This window comes from Aquila chrysaetos, chromosome 13 (genome assembly GCF_900496995.4).
Source record: "Aquila chrysaetos chrysaetos chromosome 13, bAquChr1.4, whole genome shotgun sequence".
NCBI lineage: Eukaryota > Metazoa > Chordata > Aves > Accipitriformes > Accipitridae > Aquila > Aquila chrysaetos.
Window position 1 is genome coordinate 32,075,056 of NC_044016.1, and position 19,114 is coordinate 32,094,169.

General features: G+C 45.5%; 1 protein-coding gene across 4 annotated transcripts in view; it reads right to left on the minus strand.

The window, feature by feature from the left end:
* DISC1 (DISC1 scaffold protein) overlaps nt 1–19,114 on the minus strand; it is a 238,696-nt gene that overhangs the window by 15,477 nt on the left and 204,105 nt on the right. For 2 of the 4 annotated variants that reach the window (XM_030035564.2, XM_030035566.2), the window contains exon 14: nt 16,988–17,815. In XM_030035564.2, the coding sequence (XP_029891424.1) occupies nt 17,667–17,815 (149 nt within the window). In that variant the 3' untranslated portion in view covers nt 16,988–17,666. Of the gene's footprint in view, nt 1–1,654; nt 1,722–16,987; nt 17,816–19,114 lie in introns of those variants that run through there. The other 2 variants (XM_030035565.2, XM_041128466.1) reach the window with 2 other exon arrangements.

A 19,114-nucleotide genomic window follows, 5' to 3' on the forward strand; every position in this document is an offset into this window, starting at 1 on the left:
TAAATTGAACAAACTTGATTCAAAGTATGTATGTAAGCACTTGACCTGAAGGATTCTGATCTTCACAGGTCATAGCACCTGCAGCTTCCACAGAAACTGGTGGGAAGCTGGAGCACTCCTTGGAAAACTGGCACAGCCTCTTTGGTCCCTTGAAGCTAAACAGAAGGAGACAATAGAGGAGAACCATAGCTATTGTCCATTTAAGGGACAGAATCTCAGATGCTAGTGAGATGTAGCTGAGAAAAATCTAATCACGGGTTTTTACTCCTGTTTGGAGGAGGGGGGAGCGCTTTTCCTATTCTCTTCTATTTTGTCTGTGCAATCCCACTTCCATGAATAAAAGATAAGCAGTCTTTACTCCAGCCCCCTGAGCATGCTGTTATGTTTGGCAGCCAGGGGTGTGGAGGGTAAGGGGCTGCCATGCAGGACAAAGGAGGTCCTGCTCTTTCACTTGAAATACCACTGTCTGAGTGGGGTTTGTTCTGTGGGTTTCTGTTGTTGTCTGTGCAGAATTTGGGAGGTGGTAGCAGCCCAGACATTGGTGCGCTCTCTGGTGCTCCTAGGTCTATAAATGCTACCTGCTTCACCGTGCTGTCGGGCAGAAGTGTTAAGCTCGTCATCATGGGAAAAACTACGCTGTTCTGGTTTAAATGGAGCTATATGATTGTCCCCACCTAGCTACCTGGAAAATTGGCATCTGACACCTGCTTTTCAAAACAGCAAAGCCCTGTCTCAAAGGGGAAAGCAAACATTTTTCAGGTGTTGGAAGACAGCGAATAGATGCGAGTCTTGAACTGGAAAAGGAGCAGCTCTTCAGAGACCAGAAGCATTTTCTGTTTGGTTTGCCCTGAATGGCTTGGAGGAATGGTAACTAATGAGCCAGTACTCAGATGTGGTCCTCGCTGATAATGCAGCATCAGCTGTTTGGGACCTGGCTGCTCAGTGAAGTAAGGCAGGCTGTTTGGTTTCTGTCCCAAATGCACGTGTTCACATCGGGAAGCAAAATCAGAACTCGTGCTAATTAGCGTGGCAGTTGGCCATCTGCGTGCAAAAGGAGGGCGAGCAGGTCCTGAGCACGTGGGCTGGGAGAGGATAGACCCCGAGCCGGGGACGCTGCCTCTGCTGCTGACTGGACTGAAAGCAGTGGAGAAGTCAGGCTGGCACTGAATTTGCTTTAAAGGCCATTGAGGCTTGCTGGAGATATGATTCATCAAGTGAGAAGTGAAGCCCTGACTCCAGACTGGGGAGGCCAGTAGAGACTGGGAAGGGGTAAACTCTCCCCAGCTGGGAGCGTATGTTGTAGCTTGTTGAAACTAAGACCTTTCTGCCTGCAGAAAATGCCAGGGGTTCAGAAAAAGTTTTGTTCCTGTCCGGCATGCCTCGAGAGCTCTTTTCTGAGTTGAGGTTTTAGGGCTACTGGTATCTGTGCAACAGGGCTGCAGCTCTGCTACCCCTACCTCCGAGTTGTGAGTCTGTGCTAAAGAAACAGGGAATAAGGCCAGTCGTTACTGGCTCCATGCCTTTATTTTGGGTGAAGCTCACTGCAAGTGAGGTGTTTATTAGCTGGAGGGGAAGGTGGGAACACTATCTGCAACTACATCCATTGGAGAATGGAGAGGAGCTTTAGAGCTGAGCAAGTAACATTTGTGGTTTACCTATTTCCAGTGAATGTATGGTGTTCCTTCCATAGGTGCAACTCTGCCTCTTCTCCTAAAATCCATCTGGGAAAATAAGTGAATCATTTCTCATCAGGCTACAAGAATTTCAAAACTCCTCTCCAGGGTTCCTTCAACACTCTTCTGTGTACATCTTAATTTCCTATAACAGTCTTAATCTGCTTCCCATGGGAGCCTTGTTATCGACTTCAACTGGAAAAAGGATTGTTTCTCTCCCTCATTATAATTGCTATTAACTGGCATAGTTCTTGTCTGTCTCCATCACAGGAGCCATTAACATAATAGGTCAGAGAAAGCGAGCTCTGCCTGTGCCCCTCGAAGGCGTCCCCGCAGCGTGTTGGCTGTGCGAGAGGGAGCTGGCCTAGCTCCCCATCCGCTCCGGGACCACCACGACCTGGGGCTGTCAGAAAGGGCATCCTTCGCCAGCATTTAAACCCCCACGCGCGTGCCTGGGAGAGTGATACAGGTGACAGGCTGGAAACTTCCCCTGACTGCTGTTCTTTAATTGCCTGATCCTGAAGCAGCCTCTGGGGTGAACCGGCGTTCGGTAGCTTGTTACCTGCATGGCCTCTGTAGGCTTCTTGCAGAGCCAGTGGGTAAAAGAGATGCTGAATTGCCCTTGGAGTTTGCCTTTCTCATCTGCCTTCCTAGAGTAACTAGGCACTGGAGCTAGGGCGAGCTGCTAATTTAAACAATGCTCTCCCTCCTGCAGTGGCCTGACAGAGCACGCTGAAGTCTCATTTTCCTCTCCAGCACTAGGAATGCCCAAATACCAGACCAGGGCTCAAGCGGAGGGACTGGAAACAGATTTGGTGGAGAAAATACAAGGATAGTGGAGTCCCATGTGCTTGTGCTAGGAGCAAGTTGCAGGTCCTACAAGGAAGATCCTGGGCTATCTGTGGCACCTGAAAACCCTGCAGGGGTTTTACCTACTTAAACTAGATGCACGTAGGGCGGGAGGCAGGTGTAGCACAGGCTTGTCCAGGTCTTGGACTGGCGTGTGGAAGGTGTTTCAGATGATGGTGCCCTCCAGGGAGATCCGTTCCTTCTGGAAAAGCAGCCCCTTTCCTCTCTCTCTGTAGAAGAGGAGGGGGATGCTCATTCTTCTGTGCCCATGCTCTCGTGTTTGCAGTGCCTCTAGCTAGCCCTTGCACAAGACATTTGAGATGGGAGGGCAGGGCAGGACAAACAGACGGTCCTTCTGTCCTGTACAGCCTGCTGGCATGGGCCAGCTACAACCCCTTTTGTGATCGTAGCAGTCCCAAGGTCTAGGTCTTGCCAGGTATATCCACACATGGCACTTAGCCTGAGAGGAGCACGGTCTCTGTGCTAGGTCTGGGACAGGCCCGTAGTTAAAATCTGACTGGTGTTACAGACCTCACTGCCTGACGCCTGCCCTGAATGTTTTCTTGTGGCCATACAGACTAAAAGGGATGTGGAAGAAGAGATAAGAAAAATAAGCTTCTGTGCTGGGCAGCATACAGTCTTCAATCCTGACAGATCAAAAGCATCAAACTTCAGTCTGGATAAAGGATGACTTGGTGATGTGCTTTTGGGAGAAAAAAAAAATCAGAAAATGAGATTAGAGAAGTACTTGTAGTTTTGCACATGGCCAGTATGCAGAGCTTGCTAAAAGCCATAAAGATCTGTAATTACATTTGTATGGATTATACTAATCCATGAATTTGTAACCCATGGGACCTGGCCATGTTGGGCTAGAGAAACACAGAATTATCAGACGCTGCTTTGTGATGTGCTAGTACACGTCTTGTGGCTTTTTTTCTTAACCCCCACAGGACCTTTCTAGTAAGGTGCTGCTGCCCTCCCACAGTTTGGGTTCTGGTTGATAGTGACAATTTTTCTCTGCCCTTTTGGGAGCATACCTCAATTGTACATTTAGAAGGCAGGAAAACCTCACCACCTTTTAAACTTGCCTTAAGGGACAGCATAATCAGGGGTTTATTTAAATATAATCCAGGAATTTACCTTTGTGTTCTTATTTTCTTACTGTGGTGGTGGTTATGCAAATGCAGGCAATCTTAAAATCACAGATCACAGTTTACATTGCTCACCTTTGAGAATAAACTCATCCTAGCTTCATCTATTTGACTTCTAATGTTTCTCGTTCTCTGGCTTAACACTGCAATTTCAGGGTCCCAGTCCCCACGGGGGATGGCTCAGCTCAGGCTACTTGCTGGCATTTCACCGTTTGAATCCTAGCTGTCCCTCTTAGCTTTGGCAATTTGGCAATTGCTCGGATATCCCTCAAGGTACCATTTTAAAAAATATTTTATCTGACATAACTTGTTCATGCCTCTGCTGGGACAGAGGGAATGCTATTTCATATGCTCATCCAAGCCTTCAAAAACTACAGAAGCTATTGAGGAATGTGACTACTTCAATACTCACCTGCAACCTGTACTCAAAGGAGTTTTTGGCCAAGTTGGAACACCTTACATGTCATTAAATGGGACTGAAAAATATCACATTCCCGTGGGTTCTGCAACCATAACTTGTTGGACCCTAGACCTATTCACTGTGTTTTCTTTAAATATGTACAAAAACAGGCAAGGCAAACAAGTTGTGCTGTGGAGTAGCCCAACCTGCAGAGTCTTTATGAAAAGTTACATGTTTGTAGGAATCCATGTTAGGGGAGAAAACACATAAAATGCATCATCTTCCAGCTACTGGGGGCAGGGAAATAAGCAATATAGTCATGGAGGGGCAGCAGGGCTCACAAGTGCCATTTTGGGAAGTGTTGGAACAGCAGTAAATGAATTTCTGAACTCTAGTGTGCTTGTGAACTGCTAACCTGATGTGACTGCTTCCTGGCACATAAAGCACTTTAAAAAATGCTTCAACATGTGATGCTGCCATCTGCTATGAGACGGAGGCAACTTCATAGTGGCTAATAACAGGGTTTCTCTCGGCAAGCTTCGTGTGTTCCTCTGCAAATGTGGATGGGCCCTCAATACCCTCCCCAGGCTCCCCAAAGGTCCTTTGTCAGGAGACCAGAAGTCAGGAGCTGATTCAGAGCATGGCCAGCCTTTGTCCCAGACGCTAGCTGTGGTAAATTGCCATTAATTTTGGTGCCACTGGGATGCAGTAGGTCTAGTGACAGGTACGGGAGGAGGGGAGAGACAGATGTACCCCCACTGGCTCACCCATCGGCCACCCAGCACAGGGGTGCAGGCAGACAACTCTGCCTGCTTGGCTTAGCAGAACCATGGCTGGACCTGTCTGGTGCTTAACGGCCTCCTAACAACCACGCTTCCTAATTCAGGGTATGTGGACTGAGGGGTGTTAGAGTGGACACTGGTCTTTTGGTCCTGGCTTGCTCCAAGGTAGTTAATATTCTTTATCCTGACAAAGTTTAGAAGTACCTTCTCAAAATAAAACATTCCCTCTCTTTTTGTTACACAGTACTGGGCAGAAGGTTGTGTCTCAATATTATCTCTCCGCTGCTGACCAAGAGTTAGGAGAAGTACTGAAACTTCATTAAGAAGTCTGCAAGCTGGAAATAGAGAGGTGGGCAATATGGCCTTGAGGGTGGGGAATGGGGAGAAGGTGAGGAGAAATATCATGTTCATGTAGAGCATTTGATATTTAAAACTGAGTAGCAATTGCAGAGTAAACCGATATCTGTTGTTCAAAATGGCGAGTGAAATGCTGCTTTGCCAGCACTCCTGGGGATGTGCATCCTGCTCCCTGGTTCAGCGGGGCTCGATGGAGCTGTTACTCCTTGTCTGCAGACTATTTGGCATCACCACCCGTGACATGGCTACTGAGTCAAAACAGGCTCATAGGGTCTGTGACTCTCTCAGAGCTACTTTTAAACTGATTAAGCCCCATCTGACACAGATACGGACATGCCAGAGCTCTCGTACGAAACATGTCTGATGTGTTAAAGCGTGACCTGGCTCAATAAGATGTCTGGGATACACCGGTGAGTGATTTCTGAGGCAGATACAGACTTTCCCTTGGTTCTGCCCTGTCCCTTTGCATCTCCCGACACAGAGCACCCTGTCACCACACGCACAGCAGCTCTTCAGCATCAGGGTGATGCGGAACGGGGTGAGCTGCGGTGCAGCAGGCGGCGTGGCCATCCAGCGTGTGCCCGGCTGCTGCCTGAAGCTTCCCTGGTGCAAGAACCACAGCATTTAGGTGTTAAATAAGAAAATGTAGACCGACTTTTACTAGCTAATTAGTGTCAGAATTGGTTAATTAGCCTGTGTCACGATGAAAGCAGGGTCTTGTATGTGCAGGTAGGAATAAGTAGTACTAAAGGGCTGAAAGGTGGGGAAGGAGGAAACGACCCTGTGGATTAACTGGGGATATTGTGCCCTCTAAGGAGGGAAGTGCAGGGTCTGCCAGCCGGTCCCGATTATCTTGCCCTTACCTAGATAATCTCTGCCCCGATTGCTGCATGAAACGTGGTACATCGGTCTGTGAGCTGACGTTTGCTAATCTCTGCATTTGCTTCTCTGTCTCGGTGGGTCAGTGGTGGGACAATCCCTCCCTTCCCCTCTCGGTGTGAAGGTGATGAGAGCCAGCGGTGGGAATGGCCAGCTCCATACTCCTGCCCCCGAGCGGGTGGCACGGAGGGTTTCTTTGCTGCCTTGGTCTGGGCTGCTGCTTGGCAAGCGCACGTTATTAATTATATCAACTGGGCTAGAGGATATGGAGGGAGTGAGAAAAGTGTCTCCAATGTGGCGTGCAGAATAGAAATGAGCGGTAGGTGGAAGAAACCCTTTCAGCAGGAGCTCCCTGTGCCCGTGCAGACCAGGCAAATGGTGGGGAACCATTGTTTCTTTGGATTAGCTCCACACTTGGGCACAGGTTTTTATGTCTTGGTCGGTGAACCTGGGTGAAGGAGGCTGTTTGGCTATTTTATGCTAGGTTTGCAGGACTGCAAATCCTGTGAGGGAGAAAGAAGTTACTGTCCTTGGTTTGGCATAAAGCACAAAATTTGTTCCACAAAAAATAGTCTGGCATGAATAATACTGCTAACTCCAGGTGTGTGAGGAGATGGTGGTTGAACTCCTTACATCATCTTCTCTTTCCACTAAAGCAGCTGGGGTTTTGTTCTTTTTTAAAATGTTTTATTTTAATTATTATTAATCCACATAACACAAGGAATGGGACATATACCATCTTCTGCACTGACTTGCTGTTGACATAGTGATGCTAGTGACTTATGCTGTGGACCAGTATGGGCAGGCATTACATGTGAATACGTAACCACCTCTGTCATGATCAGGCTGCTGAGAAGATGGGTCTGTACCACCCCTTTGTGGCTGTCCATACTTACTTAGAGAGATGGCTAAAGACAGATCCTGGTTTTGGAAAAATAAATACCTTGTTCTTCCCAAATGATCTTTAGCATTGCTGACTTACTTACATTTTATTCCCTAATTGTGGCTAAAAATGAGGACTATGTCCTTCCTTTTCCTTTTTAACCAGTTGTGCAGCGTCATTATGTTAGAATGACTCCCACGCCCTTTACAAAAGGGACTTTGTTTCAGCTGGGGGAAAATGTTCACAACATTTTTTGTATGAGAGGTAAAATAAAAAAAAAAAGGTAGTATTTTCCTTAGCGAAGCCAATGATGGCAGTGCTGCCATCTTGAAACGCATGATGGACTCTGAGGTCTCACAAGCCCTTACATAGAGGGACCCATGAAATAAGCTATGTTAAATTGTGCCCTTTGAAAGGACCTGCCTCGCATCTCTGGCCTCACTGGATGAAAAGTGTCAGACTTGTGGGTAATTTGTAGAAATTCTGCAGAGCCTGGCCTGAGTCTATTTTCTGTTTATTGCAAGAAGAGCAAGTTCCTATCACCCTCTGAAAGTTTCACATCTGTCCCTGAGCTGGAGAAGCCAGGCTTGTCCTTTACTTCCGCAATGTCTACCTTCTGGTGCAAAGTTTCAGTGACCAATGTTGTCATTCCTGTTATTTTATGAGCAAGAAACAGATGAACAAAGAGAGGACTGTCTTATATTGGTTTCAAAGGGGAGAGACACACAAGGAGCCCAAGCAGGGTTCAGACACTGGGGGGATGTGGTTGCAGACATCAGAGCTCTTTATCTTGTTGTCACCTTAGGTCAAGCGTTCCTTAAGCAGTTCAGTTGTTACTCCAAAAGGGCCAGTAAATTGTTGCCTGTGCTTAAATCTTATGTTTGGGTCAGTGCTGCTTGTAAAGATGCAATTCAGAAATGAAATGCACTTACTGGCTGCCATTACAAGAATCCTGTGTGAATATCTATCTAATCTCAGGTTTCCCAAATGTTTTAAGAGCAGAATTTGGGAGCCATGTCAGTGGCATGCCTCTTGCCTCAGTTTTGCCTCTTGCCTGGTATCACTTTGTGACTCTCCTTGGAGAACTCTGCATGATCCTGCACACTGTAATGCTCCTTCCAGCAAAACCTCTTAAAGGATTACTTTGAGTTGTGATTAAAAGTGGCAGGGAACACTTGGCAGATTTGAAACTCTCAACAAAGCAGTGCAGTTTGTTTCCTGGGCTTTTTTTGGCTCTTATTTATGTTTGAAAGCTGTCAGTTGCCTATGGTGCCTGGAAGGGCACGTGGGGTTTGGTTCAAGACTCAATGTTTAGCCTAGGAGAGGCTGGGCTGGGAATGTGTGTATTGAGATGCAGGAGAAGCTTTCCCTTTGACAGCCATTGATATAAATTCTTGTACAGTGTCCCCTGCTAGAGAGGCTGTACATCTGCAAGGGGAAACTGAAGAAGGAGGCAAGGTCTCCAGAGAGCATCAGCAGGTGGAAAGAGCAGCTGAAAATCAGCATCAGGCTCTTGGGGAGTGGCAGAGGCTGTGGGAAGTGGAGCTGCTTGCTGGACTCACCCGTGAGCGGTGCCTGCTGACACTCAATCCAGGTCCCTCCCAGACACAGAGCAATGTTGTTCCTCCACGTGAGCAATAGTAGTTGTCAAGTCCTTCTTTTACCCCAAAATAGCATGGGGGAAGTTGTTGCACCTCTTGGTGAGACTTGATGCTAGCACCGTAACCTCTTGGCTGATGGCTGGGGTTTGAAGTACTGGCGTTTGATGTTGTACTTGAGGCTCCTGCTGGGGCAACTTGTTCAACTCTGGGTGAGAATTAAGCTGCAGAAGGACTTGACCTCTAATGGGTGCTGAATTTTGCAGTTTGTGTAATCACACAGAGTGTCTTTTCCTACATCATGTGCTTGATGGAGGATGTCTTATGAGCTTAATTTCCTCTTCATCAACCCAGGGTTACATAAATCCCTACCTAACTACAGGTGACCATGATGCTTTTTCAATTACTTCAAACCTCGTTGAAGCACTGTAGATGTTTTCAAAATCAAACTGGTGTCCAAAGTCAGAAGAGATGTAGAACAAAAAAAGGGCCTGATGAACATCCTGTGCCAGGTGCACAGTGTGCCCTTGTGTAGGGGGTTCCCACAGACTGACCAGGAGACCTGACTGCCAACCGGTGAGTGTTGAGTTTGGCAAGAATAGAGAGGCACGTGGATTTCATCCTAGCATTAGAAAAGCAAGACTGACTACAAGTCTCGGCTTGGACAGCCTTGATAGCATGCAATGGTTTTTATAGTAAGGGCATTGGTAAAATCTACTAGGGACTCAGGTTTACATCCTCAAAATCATCGATGTGCTCAAAAGCCCTGAAGGGCAGGGACCTCTGCCCTTTCATCTCCATTCAGTGAGGGCAGCACTACTGATTATTAGGGGATAGCTTAGAGTTGCCTGTCAGGTATGAGAGGTTCACTTCTCCTGTTTCTCTGAAGACTTTCACAACTAGTAACAGCTACGCAGTAGCCACACAGGATTGATACATTAACTCTAGCGGAGGCTGGCACAGTGAGGTGCAGAAAGCCTGTGATCACACAGCCAAGCTTCAGTAGGGTCAGGTGGAGAACCAGACTATCCTTGACTCTTGAATTTGGTTTTGCTGTATCTCCAGGCAGATGAGTTTGCTTTGCCCTTGCAAAGATGGGGAAAGAAGGTTTGTGAATGTATTACTGCAGCTGATAAACACCCGTGAGAGCCTGAGCTCAGTAGCTCAGTGTTTTAGCAGGGATGGGGAGATTTGTAGATGCTTCAGGTGTTTGGTTAGAGACAAGCGGCTCTGCTCTGTGCCTGGCTGGCCTCAACCTCTGAAGAGGCAGATGTGTGCGAGACTCGGCTGAAAGCACCTTTCTCCGGGCTGACCGCCGAGGATCGTTAATCCCTGATGGTGATGCCTGCCTCCCCTAAGCATCAGCCTCTCGGCAGGCTTGAACCCAAAGGAGTCAGGGTGAAGCACTGGGGCTCCGTTTATTCCCTCGGACCGAGCGTGTGTGCGAGGAAGCGTGTGTGTGCCGGTGCAGGGGTGAGGACTGCCACAACCACCCGTGTCTTGGAGCTGAGGTGCCAGCCCACGGCAGAGGCAGGATGCTGTGCAGGGAGATCAAAGAGGAGACCTGAAATGAAAAGATGACTAGCAGCGGGGCAGGGCGGTGGGGGGAAATCCTTGAATTCCAGTTTGAAGTTTGCTCCTTTCTTTTAAATCTGTGCACAGTTTAGGACACGCGCGAGCCATATGTTAAAGGGATGAATGTGGAACACGTGTCTGCCTGAGCCTTTACCCAGGAGTGGACTGACAGGAGGGGAAGGATAAGCACCCTGGGAGCTCCTGAGCATGAGACATCAGCCACTTTGCTTAGGTTGCTGTAGAGGACTGTCTGTACACAGGAGTTGGGATTATTTTCTCCTATTGATTCAACTGCTAGGGTTAATGCCACCTCCCATAATAAATGGTCCAGTAACAATTAACAGTTTTAGAGGCAAAAGCTGAAGCTTACCAGTATCTTTTCTGAAAGATAAGCAGGCTCTGTTACCAATTTATAGGGAAAGTGAATAAAGAAATCCCTGAATGACTGTCCCCCTGGCCTCAATATACCTTCTGGGAAGAACTTTCTAAAGCCTGAGAACTAAGGCTGCAGAAAGAGAGACATTAACCAGGCCTGGTGATTTATTTATCTTTCAGGAGACAACATTGCTGCTTCATTTTATTTTTTTTTTCCACCACAGATCTTCTTTATTTTAATAGGATTATTAAGCATTGACATTCAAGTAGACCCAATCAATACATTTCCAATTCAGGATAATAAAAACTACACACAGTAGAAAGAAGGAAATAAAGATGGCGATGCCTTACTGTTCCCATGTCATAACCAGGGAGTATTACTGTGCTGGGAGAGCTGCTGTGTGTTGCTGCCTTCTGTTCATGATGCTAGGGAGAAGTTTCAAGGAGAGTTGGGGGTTTGGTACAGCTGTAGCACGTATTCACTCAAAGAATTTGGGGCACTTGATGGGAAGACAAAGAAGAAATGTTTCCCGTCAGAATTAATGGAGAGAGACTGGCTTCACTTGCTACAGCTCATTATAGAAAATTACCAATGACAAATCATGTATGGCTGTGAGAGGCAGGATGCTCTTTTCACCTTCTCCTTCTCATTTAATGACAAGTGGCAATAGGTTGATCAAATGCCAGCACCATGAGCCAAGACAAGCAGTGCCTGATGGCTACAGTGCTGGTTGGGTTTCTTTGGGTTTTCTTCTTTTGCAGAGGATGATGTGCAGCGCTGCGAATGGCTGCGCTACCTCTTAGGCTGGAGCGCGGCCTGAGCCCCTCGGCCACCGAGTCCGGTGCCGGCATTGCCCCGTCCTGCCTGGTGCTGCGCTGTGAAACGTGTCCCCAACCCCGTTTAACCTGCCTGCCCCTGGCAGGGAGGAAATTTGGCTCGAAACCCTAGGCTCCTGTTACAATTTTGTAATAGCTTCAGTCTTGGCATCCCAGGAAAGATTTACAATAAGCCCTTCCTTAACGTTTGGTTTCACTTGGCCTTTTGAGCTAAGGTCAAGATCAGAGAGTAGGTAAATAGGCTTTTCCAGCTTGCAGACACCCAGCTGCCCTGTCCTCCAACTCTACCTCTGCAGCTAAACAACAGTTTATCAAATAATTTCTTCTTTCTGTGCCTTTTTTTTTTTTTTTAAGCCATTAAGGAAAATTCCTATATTTAAGGTAAAGCACTGTGACTATTCCGCAGTGCCATGTGTGTCATGCAGGCTATACGAACCTGCATTGTGGTGTTTTTTGAATCAAGTGCATTACATCTGGGATGCAGGAGGGCTTTCTTTATAATTTCTGACAAAAAAATCCCAAGCTTGCTTTAACTTTGAGAGACAGTTTCTTGCTCCACTGGTCAATTACTCTCCTTGCTAGAAAGTCTTTTTGTTTGTTTGGTTGGTTGGTTTTTTGTTTTTGTTGTGGAGGGTTCTGCTAGATGAAACAGCCAGTAGGCATTGGAAATCTTTCCCCATGTAAATACTAAAGGGTGTGAGCACTCACCAAAAGGTCTCGGTCTTTATCTGGCGAAGTTATTTGTCCCGAGCTTTGCTGGTCTTCTGTTGTAAGGAAGTTAGTTTTTCCTAATCTCCAACTGTTCTTGCACCTCTTTTCCTGAAACCTTGTCCGCTTTTACTTTGTGGGGACAGCAGAGCTCATGTTATTGAAAGTAAAGGAGTAAACTGTGATCCAAACTCATCGGGCAATAGCTAAGAACAAATAGTTCTCATTGCTTGACCTTACTGTATTTGCACCAGGAGAAATTAAAAAAACCTGGTCCTTTTAAATTTCAAGTCATGGGGGATGCATGAGGAACTTTCTGAAAATAAAAAAAAAAAACAAACAAACAACAATAAAAAATAAAGCAAAAACAATAGGAAAAGAAAATTTTTACGTTTCTGAAAGAGCACAGAAATAGTAAGATGGCTGCGTCCCTATCACCAGCTCAGCCCCGAAGGAGTGGAACAGGTTGACCCTGGTATCTCTAACTCAATCCCTGTGATGCGGACTCCCAGCAGAGTCCCGGAGGACCTCCTGTGTGCAGAGCTGTGCCTGCCTCCAGGCTGCTGCTTCCGAGTCTTGCACTGGGGCTGCTCCTACAGGGAAGCCTGAGAGCGGGCACAAAGCTCTAGGTTTTGGGATTGAGCTGATACACTTAAAATCTTGAGCCTACTTGGCAAGTAAACCCAGAGGGGCTTCCTTTGGTGTTTCATAGTCTCGTTGCCAGAAAAGTAATAAAGTTGCGGTTGTTTTCTTCCCCTTGTAAATTGGATTGTCAGTGTGGAAAGGTCTCTTAATTTTCCATTTCTCCAGTGAGATCTATCATGTGTCTCCTAGCTGTGACTCTGCTTATTTTAATATTCTCCCTCTTTCTCCACTTAGTATTCCTGTACGGCTGCTTATTATTATAAACTATTTGTTCAGCTTTCCAGGCGATTATAAGAACAAATAGCCTAGTGATGTATTGACTTTGTGTGCGTCTTTGACAATGCCCCGACACCCCCTTCCCTAAGACACTGTTCTTCCAGACAAGAAAACAAGGAGAGAGCGGCTGAATGCCATGCATGTGAAGAACTTGGATATTTCCTTAGTCACTCAACCCCAGATGTTCTTTTCCCAGGCCTCATATTCAAGCCTTCATTAGGAATTTGAGAGAAATGCTTTACTGTGGCTGCTGGCTTGGCTGCTTTTCAGGTTCAGAAAGAATCTCCTATATTCACAGGCCCTTTTTTCTTTTTCTTTTTTTTAATATCTCTGTAGAAGCTTGTATTATCTTCCTCAACAGTGCAGAAAAATATCCACATGTGCATAATATTTTAGAGCTTCTTTGTAGCATGTTAATCTCTGAGACTAAAAAAAATCTCTTGGTCCCAGTCTCATTTTTAATAGGATAGCAAACTAAGAGGATACATGAGGATTATTCTAATCTCACCCTGGAGCTCCCTCCAGCACTACTGCCTATCTGGGACCCATTATTGAACTGCCTTCTCCAGTGCTCTAGAAAAGATGTGCTTATCTTGATTTAACAAGTAATGATAGCAAAAGCAAAAGCCTGAGCTGTCATGCTTTAGAAAGAACGGATTAGCTAATTGATTGCAAAAAGAAATATTAGACTGGAGCTAAACACCCTTTGGGGTGCCGTCCCCTCCTCGCTTTCTTCTTTAGTCCCTCAAGAATATGGCTATACACTGGGGGATATGTGTGCATTAAACACAACCAACTACTCCTCCAAAGCACATGCAACGGACTGCTCGAGGTGAGCTGCTGCCTCATTTTGCAGCTCTCCTTGTGTAGTCCATTGCATGTGCTTTGGAAGAGCAGTGAAGCTGGTGAAGGGTCTAGAGCACAAGTCTCATGAGGAGCGGCTGAGGGAACTGGGGTTGTTTAGCCTGGAGAGAAGGAGGCTGAGGGGAGACCTCATCCCTCTCTACAACTACCTGAAAGGAGGTTGTAGTGAGGTGGGGGTTGGTCTCTTCTCCCAAGTAACGAGCGATAGGACAAGAGGACATGGCCTTAAGTTGCACCAGGGGAGATTTAGACTAGATATTAGGAAAAATTTCTTCACCAAAAGGGTTATTGAGCATTGGAACGGGCTGCCCACAGAAGAGGTTGAGTCACCATCCCTGGAGGTATTTAAAAGACGTGTGCACGTGCTGCTTAAGGACATGGTTTAGTGGTGGACTTGGCAGGGTTAGATTAACAGTTGGACTTGATCTTAAAGGTCTTTTCCAACCTAAATGATTCTACAATTCTATTGCTGTGGCAGAAGTTTCTGCACACGCAGCCTGTATGCCTCTCTATGTACTGTTCAAACCTTTGAGGGCTGGGGTCTTAAGGAGAGCACATGTCCCAGGCAGGAAAGGGGCTTATTTCTGGTGAGATTAATGTTTGCAGGTGGTGGGAGACCAGTCCACCTGGAAGTGACACAGTCCTAGCAAGCATGTGTGAAACTGGTCCTTGGGACACCACAGGCCCTCTCCTACCTCTTACCATGGCAATGACAGTGTGTGAGAGCATGACTTTGACCTCAGATATTGCTGTAGCCAGTGCACAGTCATACTTCCCATCCCTCCATCCTTCTCCATGGGTGAGGAACTGAGGGAGGGCAGGCAGGGAGGATTGGGTTGCACAGCAAGACTGGCTGAGTCAAGCCAAGACTCAAGCACAGGTTTTACTTGTCTGTATAGCTCACTGCATGGTGTTTTTCTCTCTTTCACACTGAAAATAGCTACATTTTGCTGTGAGACATTAATCTTGAATGCATCTTTAGACTGTTTCCAGAAGGCATCACAGAATTTCCCAAGCAGAGGAATCACAGCAAAGTAATAGTCACACACCTGGTTTCTCCTTTCCTTCCCTCCCCATCCACCCCCTGCCCCAGGATGAAATTCATAAAATCTTGTACACTGCACAGAATGCAAACAGACATACTTTTCTTTATTTGAAAGTTTTCTATCCGCAGATAAAAGGCAGCTGATACATTGCATAGTACACTCTCTTTTTTTTTTTTTTTTTTTCAGTATATTCGTTATTCAGCATGTCTGAGAAAAGGAATGATTACTGGCTGTAACTTCCCACAACAAACAGTGAAGTTAATGGAATAATAAATTAAAGTAGTAGTAGTCCACATTATGTATAGAATAAATGCTAACAGATACAAATATGACATGAATGATGACTGATTCAGTTTCCCTTCTCCTCAGGAGTTCAGTGTCTTTATTAGAGTGGTTGCATAAGCTGAGTTTTTATTAAAATGCAGCAGGGCTCTGAAGCTGTGAAATACAAAAGCCGCACAGGTTTTTTTAATTGAATGGGAACATCTTCAAGAACTCTTGCTATCTTCAAGAACTCTTGCTAGTGAGAATGAGGGTGCTGGTCGCCTGTCCCTGCAATGGTTGGTTACCATCCCTGTTGTTAAGCCCTTGCTGCTGCACAGTGGCAGGCTTCATGCTTCAGCTGTGGCTGATCCTGGCTCTAAGGCACTTATAGGGCTCACCAACTATTTACGTTGCAGGGACTATTTATTCAAAGGACAAAATTCCACCCAGCCCTCAGTGTGTGGGAGAAAGGGGTCATGCAACCTTAGTGTACTGGCCATCATCTCTGGGAGTGTCCTCATCATCCTCTATAAATGCTCATTCCTGGAACCTCAGTGGTGTGTTAACTCACAAGGAGCTTCTACAGGTCTTGAGGAAACAGCTGGAAGAGATCTACCTTGTCAGTGTGCTTTCTCTGCTGTTTACCTGACCTCACGTGCGTTTCCGTGAGTGCTTTCTGGCAGCCAGGCTACGTGTGCCCAGCCGGGGTTTCCCAGGGCAGCCAGTCCTGTGCATGGGGGCAACGTCAGGGTGCTGCAGGCTGCCGTCCGTGCTCGTCGGGCCGCCTTGAGCTGGAGACGAATGCCTTGCTCAGCCGTCCAGAGGAGTTTCAGAAAGTGCCAGGGCTACTATGGGGAGGTAGGTATTGAACAGGGATGATCCAGAAAAGCTTGGAGAAAGAAACTTGTCAAACAGAGCAGCAAGGGATCTCCATTGGAGACTGGGGATGGGAACAGAGTAGTGGAGGTCATGCAAGGTGAAGATCCAAGAGTCTTTACTGCAATATGGCCCACGTATTGCACAATGAGAAGAGTCAATCATGTTCAGAATTACAGGGTTGTAATTCCACCCTGAGGATTTGATGACTACAGAAACCACCTGAGCTCTGCTCCCCTGGTTTGACAACCGTATACTCCTGGATGCAATTATTATCCTGTTCCATGTCTCAGCTGCCTGGCACTTTTTTTTTCCTCCCTCCTTATGGACTTAACATTGAGGTAGAAGCATTTAAAGAAGTATTAAAACACGCAAAGAAAATGAACACAATCGTAGTGGGCTAGTAGTCCAATGACCTTCAAAATTTGTGAAATTTTTGCAATGTGGCTATAAAATGAGTAATTGAAGTAGCAGAAAAAAAGTAATTCTAAAAATGTCAGAAAAATAGTATAAAAAAGTACAGTACCAAGTTGCAAGACATTTTCTTTATCAAGAAAAATCAAATTTTTTTTTTTTAAATTTTCCCTCTGCAACAAATGGCAGAAGCACAATTTTTTGTGACATCAGCAATATAGTGGTATCCAAGTAAGAGTACAGAATGAATTCCTAAAGGCATTAACTGTTTTGAACAATGATCTAAATATAGGTCATTTGTATTAGTTGGCTTCAGTTAAGCATTGCTTTTATTTCCTATAAAAATACATGTTTAAGTATGTGTATATACACATATGTGTCTATTGCAAAGAAATCTGCATTCCTTCTGAAGTTTATAAGGAAGATCAAAGCAATATAATAGTAGTAATAAACTTTACAAGGAGACTTAAATGACTTATTGTTCATACAATATTTAAATATAAGGAACACAAATCACCAACAGTAAATTTTTTTGTGCTTTACAACCCCTGTAACACTAAAGCAAGTTTATATTAATACCTAAATGAAGCAAGTTAAACTACTGCTATAGGGGCTGCTGTTAGTTACCTCCACTGTATTCAATACCACAGAGTAAATGAGGTCCAAATTTCAGTTGAAAGAGCTTGGTTAGCTTGAATGTCATCCTATTGATTTAATTATTGGCAGGAATGTGAAAGTACATTCAGTGTAAGAAAGCTGTTAAAGCCAGAGAAAAAAAAAAGAGTTCTTATTACTCTTACAGCTATTTTTCAAGAAATACTAGATGTTCCAGCTTTAACGCTACATTTTTAAATCAGGGGGAAAAAAAATAATCCAGGAGTAAAGAAGACAGATACTGTTTACCAGTCTTCAAGGAGAACATTTCACTGACATTAAAGGCAACTTTGCGGACTCACTTGAAATGTATCAATTTGTAATCTACACACTTACAGGGGCTGCTCTGCTCTGAAAGCTGTTTCCCAATCTGTGCCAAAACATGTGAGGCTGTGTAGAATGCTTCTGATGATAGACCTCCAGGCTCTGGTTCTCCATAATTGATTTAGTTATTAGTTATGCAGGGGGAGAAGAGATCCCTGAGGCTTGGTAAAACAGTATTCAGTTACTAAAAGCAGCCCTTAGTGAATTAATGTCATCCTACCAGCTCTTTCTGCTCATTATTCCTTCAAGTCTTGTTTTCCGGGACACCAGCTGTCACAGAGGAAGTCTCCAGCCTTTTCTTCTCCTGCCTCCCCGGCTGGCTGAAGTTGCACCAGCACGGTCTGGAGTGTCTCCTTCACCACCTGGATCTCCCTCTGCAGAGACTGTGCAAGCTTTATTAAGGAATAAATCTATAGGTGATTGGCAGTCCCTTTTCTCTTTCCAAGTTATTAAATAAATTCTTGTTCTGCTGCTCACAACAGATGGCCATGGCTATTTAATTGTAGCTTCAAGTTCTTCCAAATTGTTTGGATTAAATATTAATACATTTCTCACACTTGCTTTCAAAAAAAAAAAAAAAAAAAAAATCCAGGCAAACTGAAGTTCTCAAGTAGCATTATTTAGCACTTTCAAAAAGGGAGGGGATGGGCAATGCTTGGATACTGTTCTCATGGGAGGAAAGGAGATGAAGAAATTGTACCGTGGAGGCAGCAGCACTAGCTGTGAGTTCCTGGCTGGCTGGAGGGTGGATTTTTAAGCCAGAGACACAGGCCTGGGTAGATCAGACCCTGGGTGAAGGCAGCAGGAGCAGTCAGACATAAGCCAAGAGACCACAGCTTGTGCGGCATTAGCGAGCTCAGGAACGTGTGCTATGCAAGGCGGGGTGGGAATCCAGGTAAGTAGCAAAATTAGCTTACAGCAGAGAAAGTGTTTCTGCTCTACTTACCTCCAGAAGGCTTTAATCTTAGCTGAATTCTCAGTATAATTATAGCGCAGAAGACACAAATATAAAGCTGTACCTGGCTCCACAGCAAATGCTTTGAACACATTGAAAAGCAAAGAAATTAGCAGTAGCAAGGTTGTGCTGTCGTGCATTAAAAGGAAAAAGGCCACCTGAAAAGCCATCAGTAAAAATACTTCATTTGGTTGAGAAAGGAGAGTTTTCCACCTTTTATTTGCCATTATCTAGTTCAGATTTCCTCCAAGGCACCGAGGAAGAAAATGATGGCTAACAGCTCAGTCTCTTAAAAGAAAGACCTTCCACTTCCCAGCCCCACACAGAGAGAGGGAAGGTGTCAGGTGGGGGCAACAAGAACACGAGGGGTGCAGCAGCGAACAGACTGGCAGGTGGAGGGAGGTAGGACATGCATGGAGATAGCGGCAACTGCCGCCGAGATGTGCACAGGTTTTTAAGCAGCTGGGCATCCTAAGCAGTACAGCTTTTTGTTCTGATGACTAGTCTCTCCCGGGAATAAGTACAGTTTATACTATCAATACATTGGCCTTTCTCCTGATAATCTTACGGCAGTGAGGCTATCTGTTGTTGCATCAAGCGCAAAGACTAGGTGTAGCTCAATGAGACACCCAACCTTATCTTTTCTTCCACAGCTTGCACTACATAGAGAGGAAAGCAAGCACAAGACAAGCCAAAGCCTGCTGAAGCTCTAAACCAATGACCAAGTCT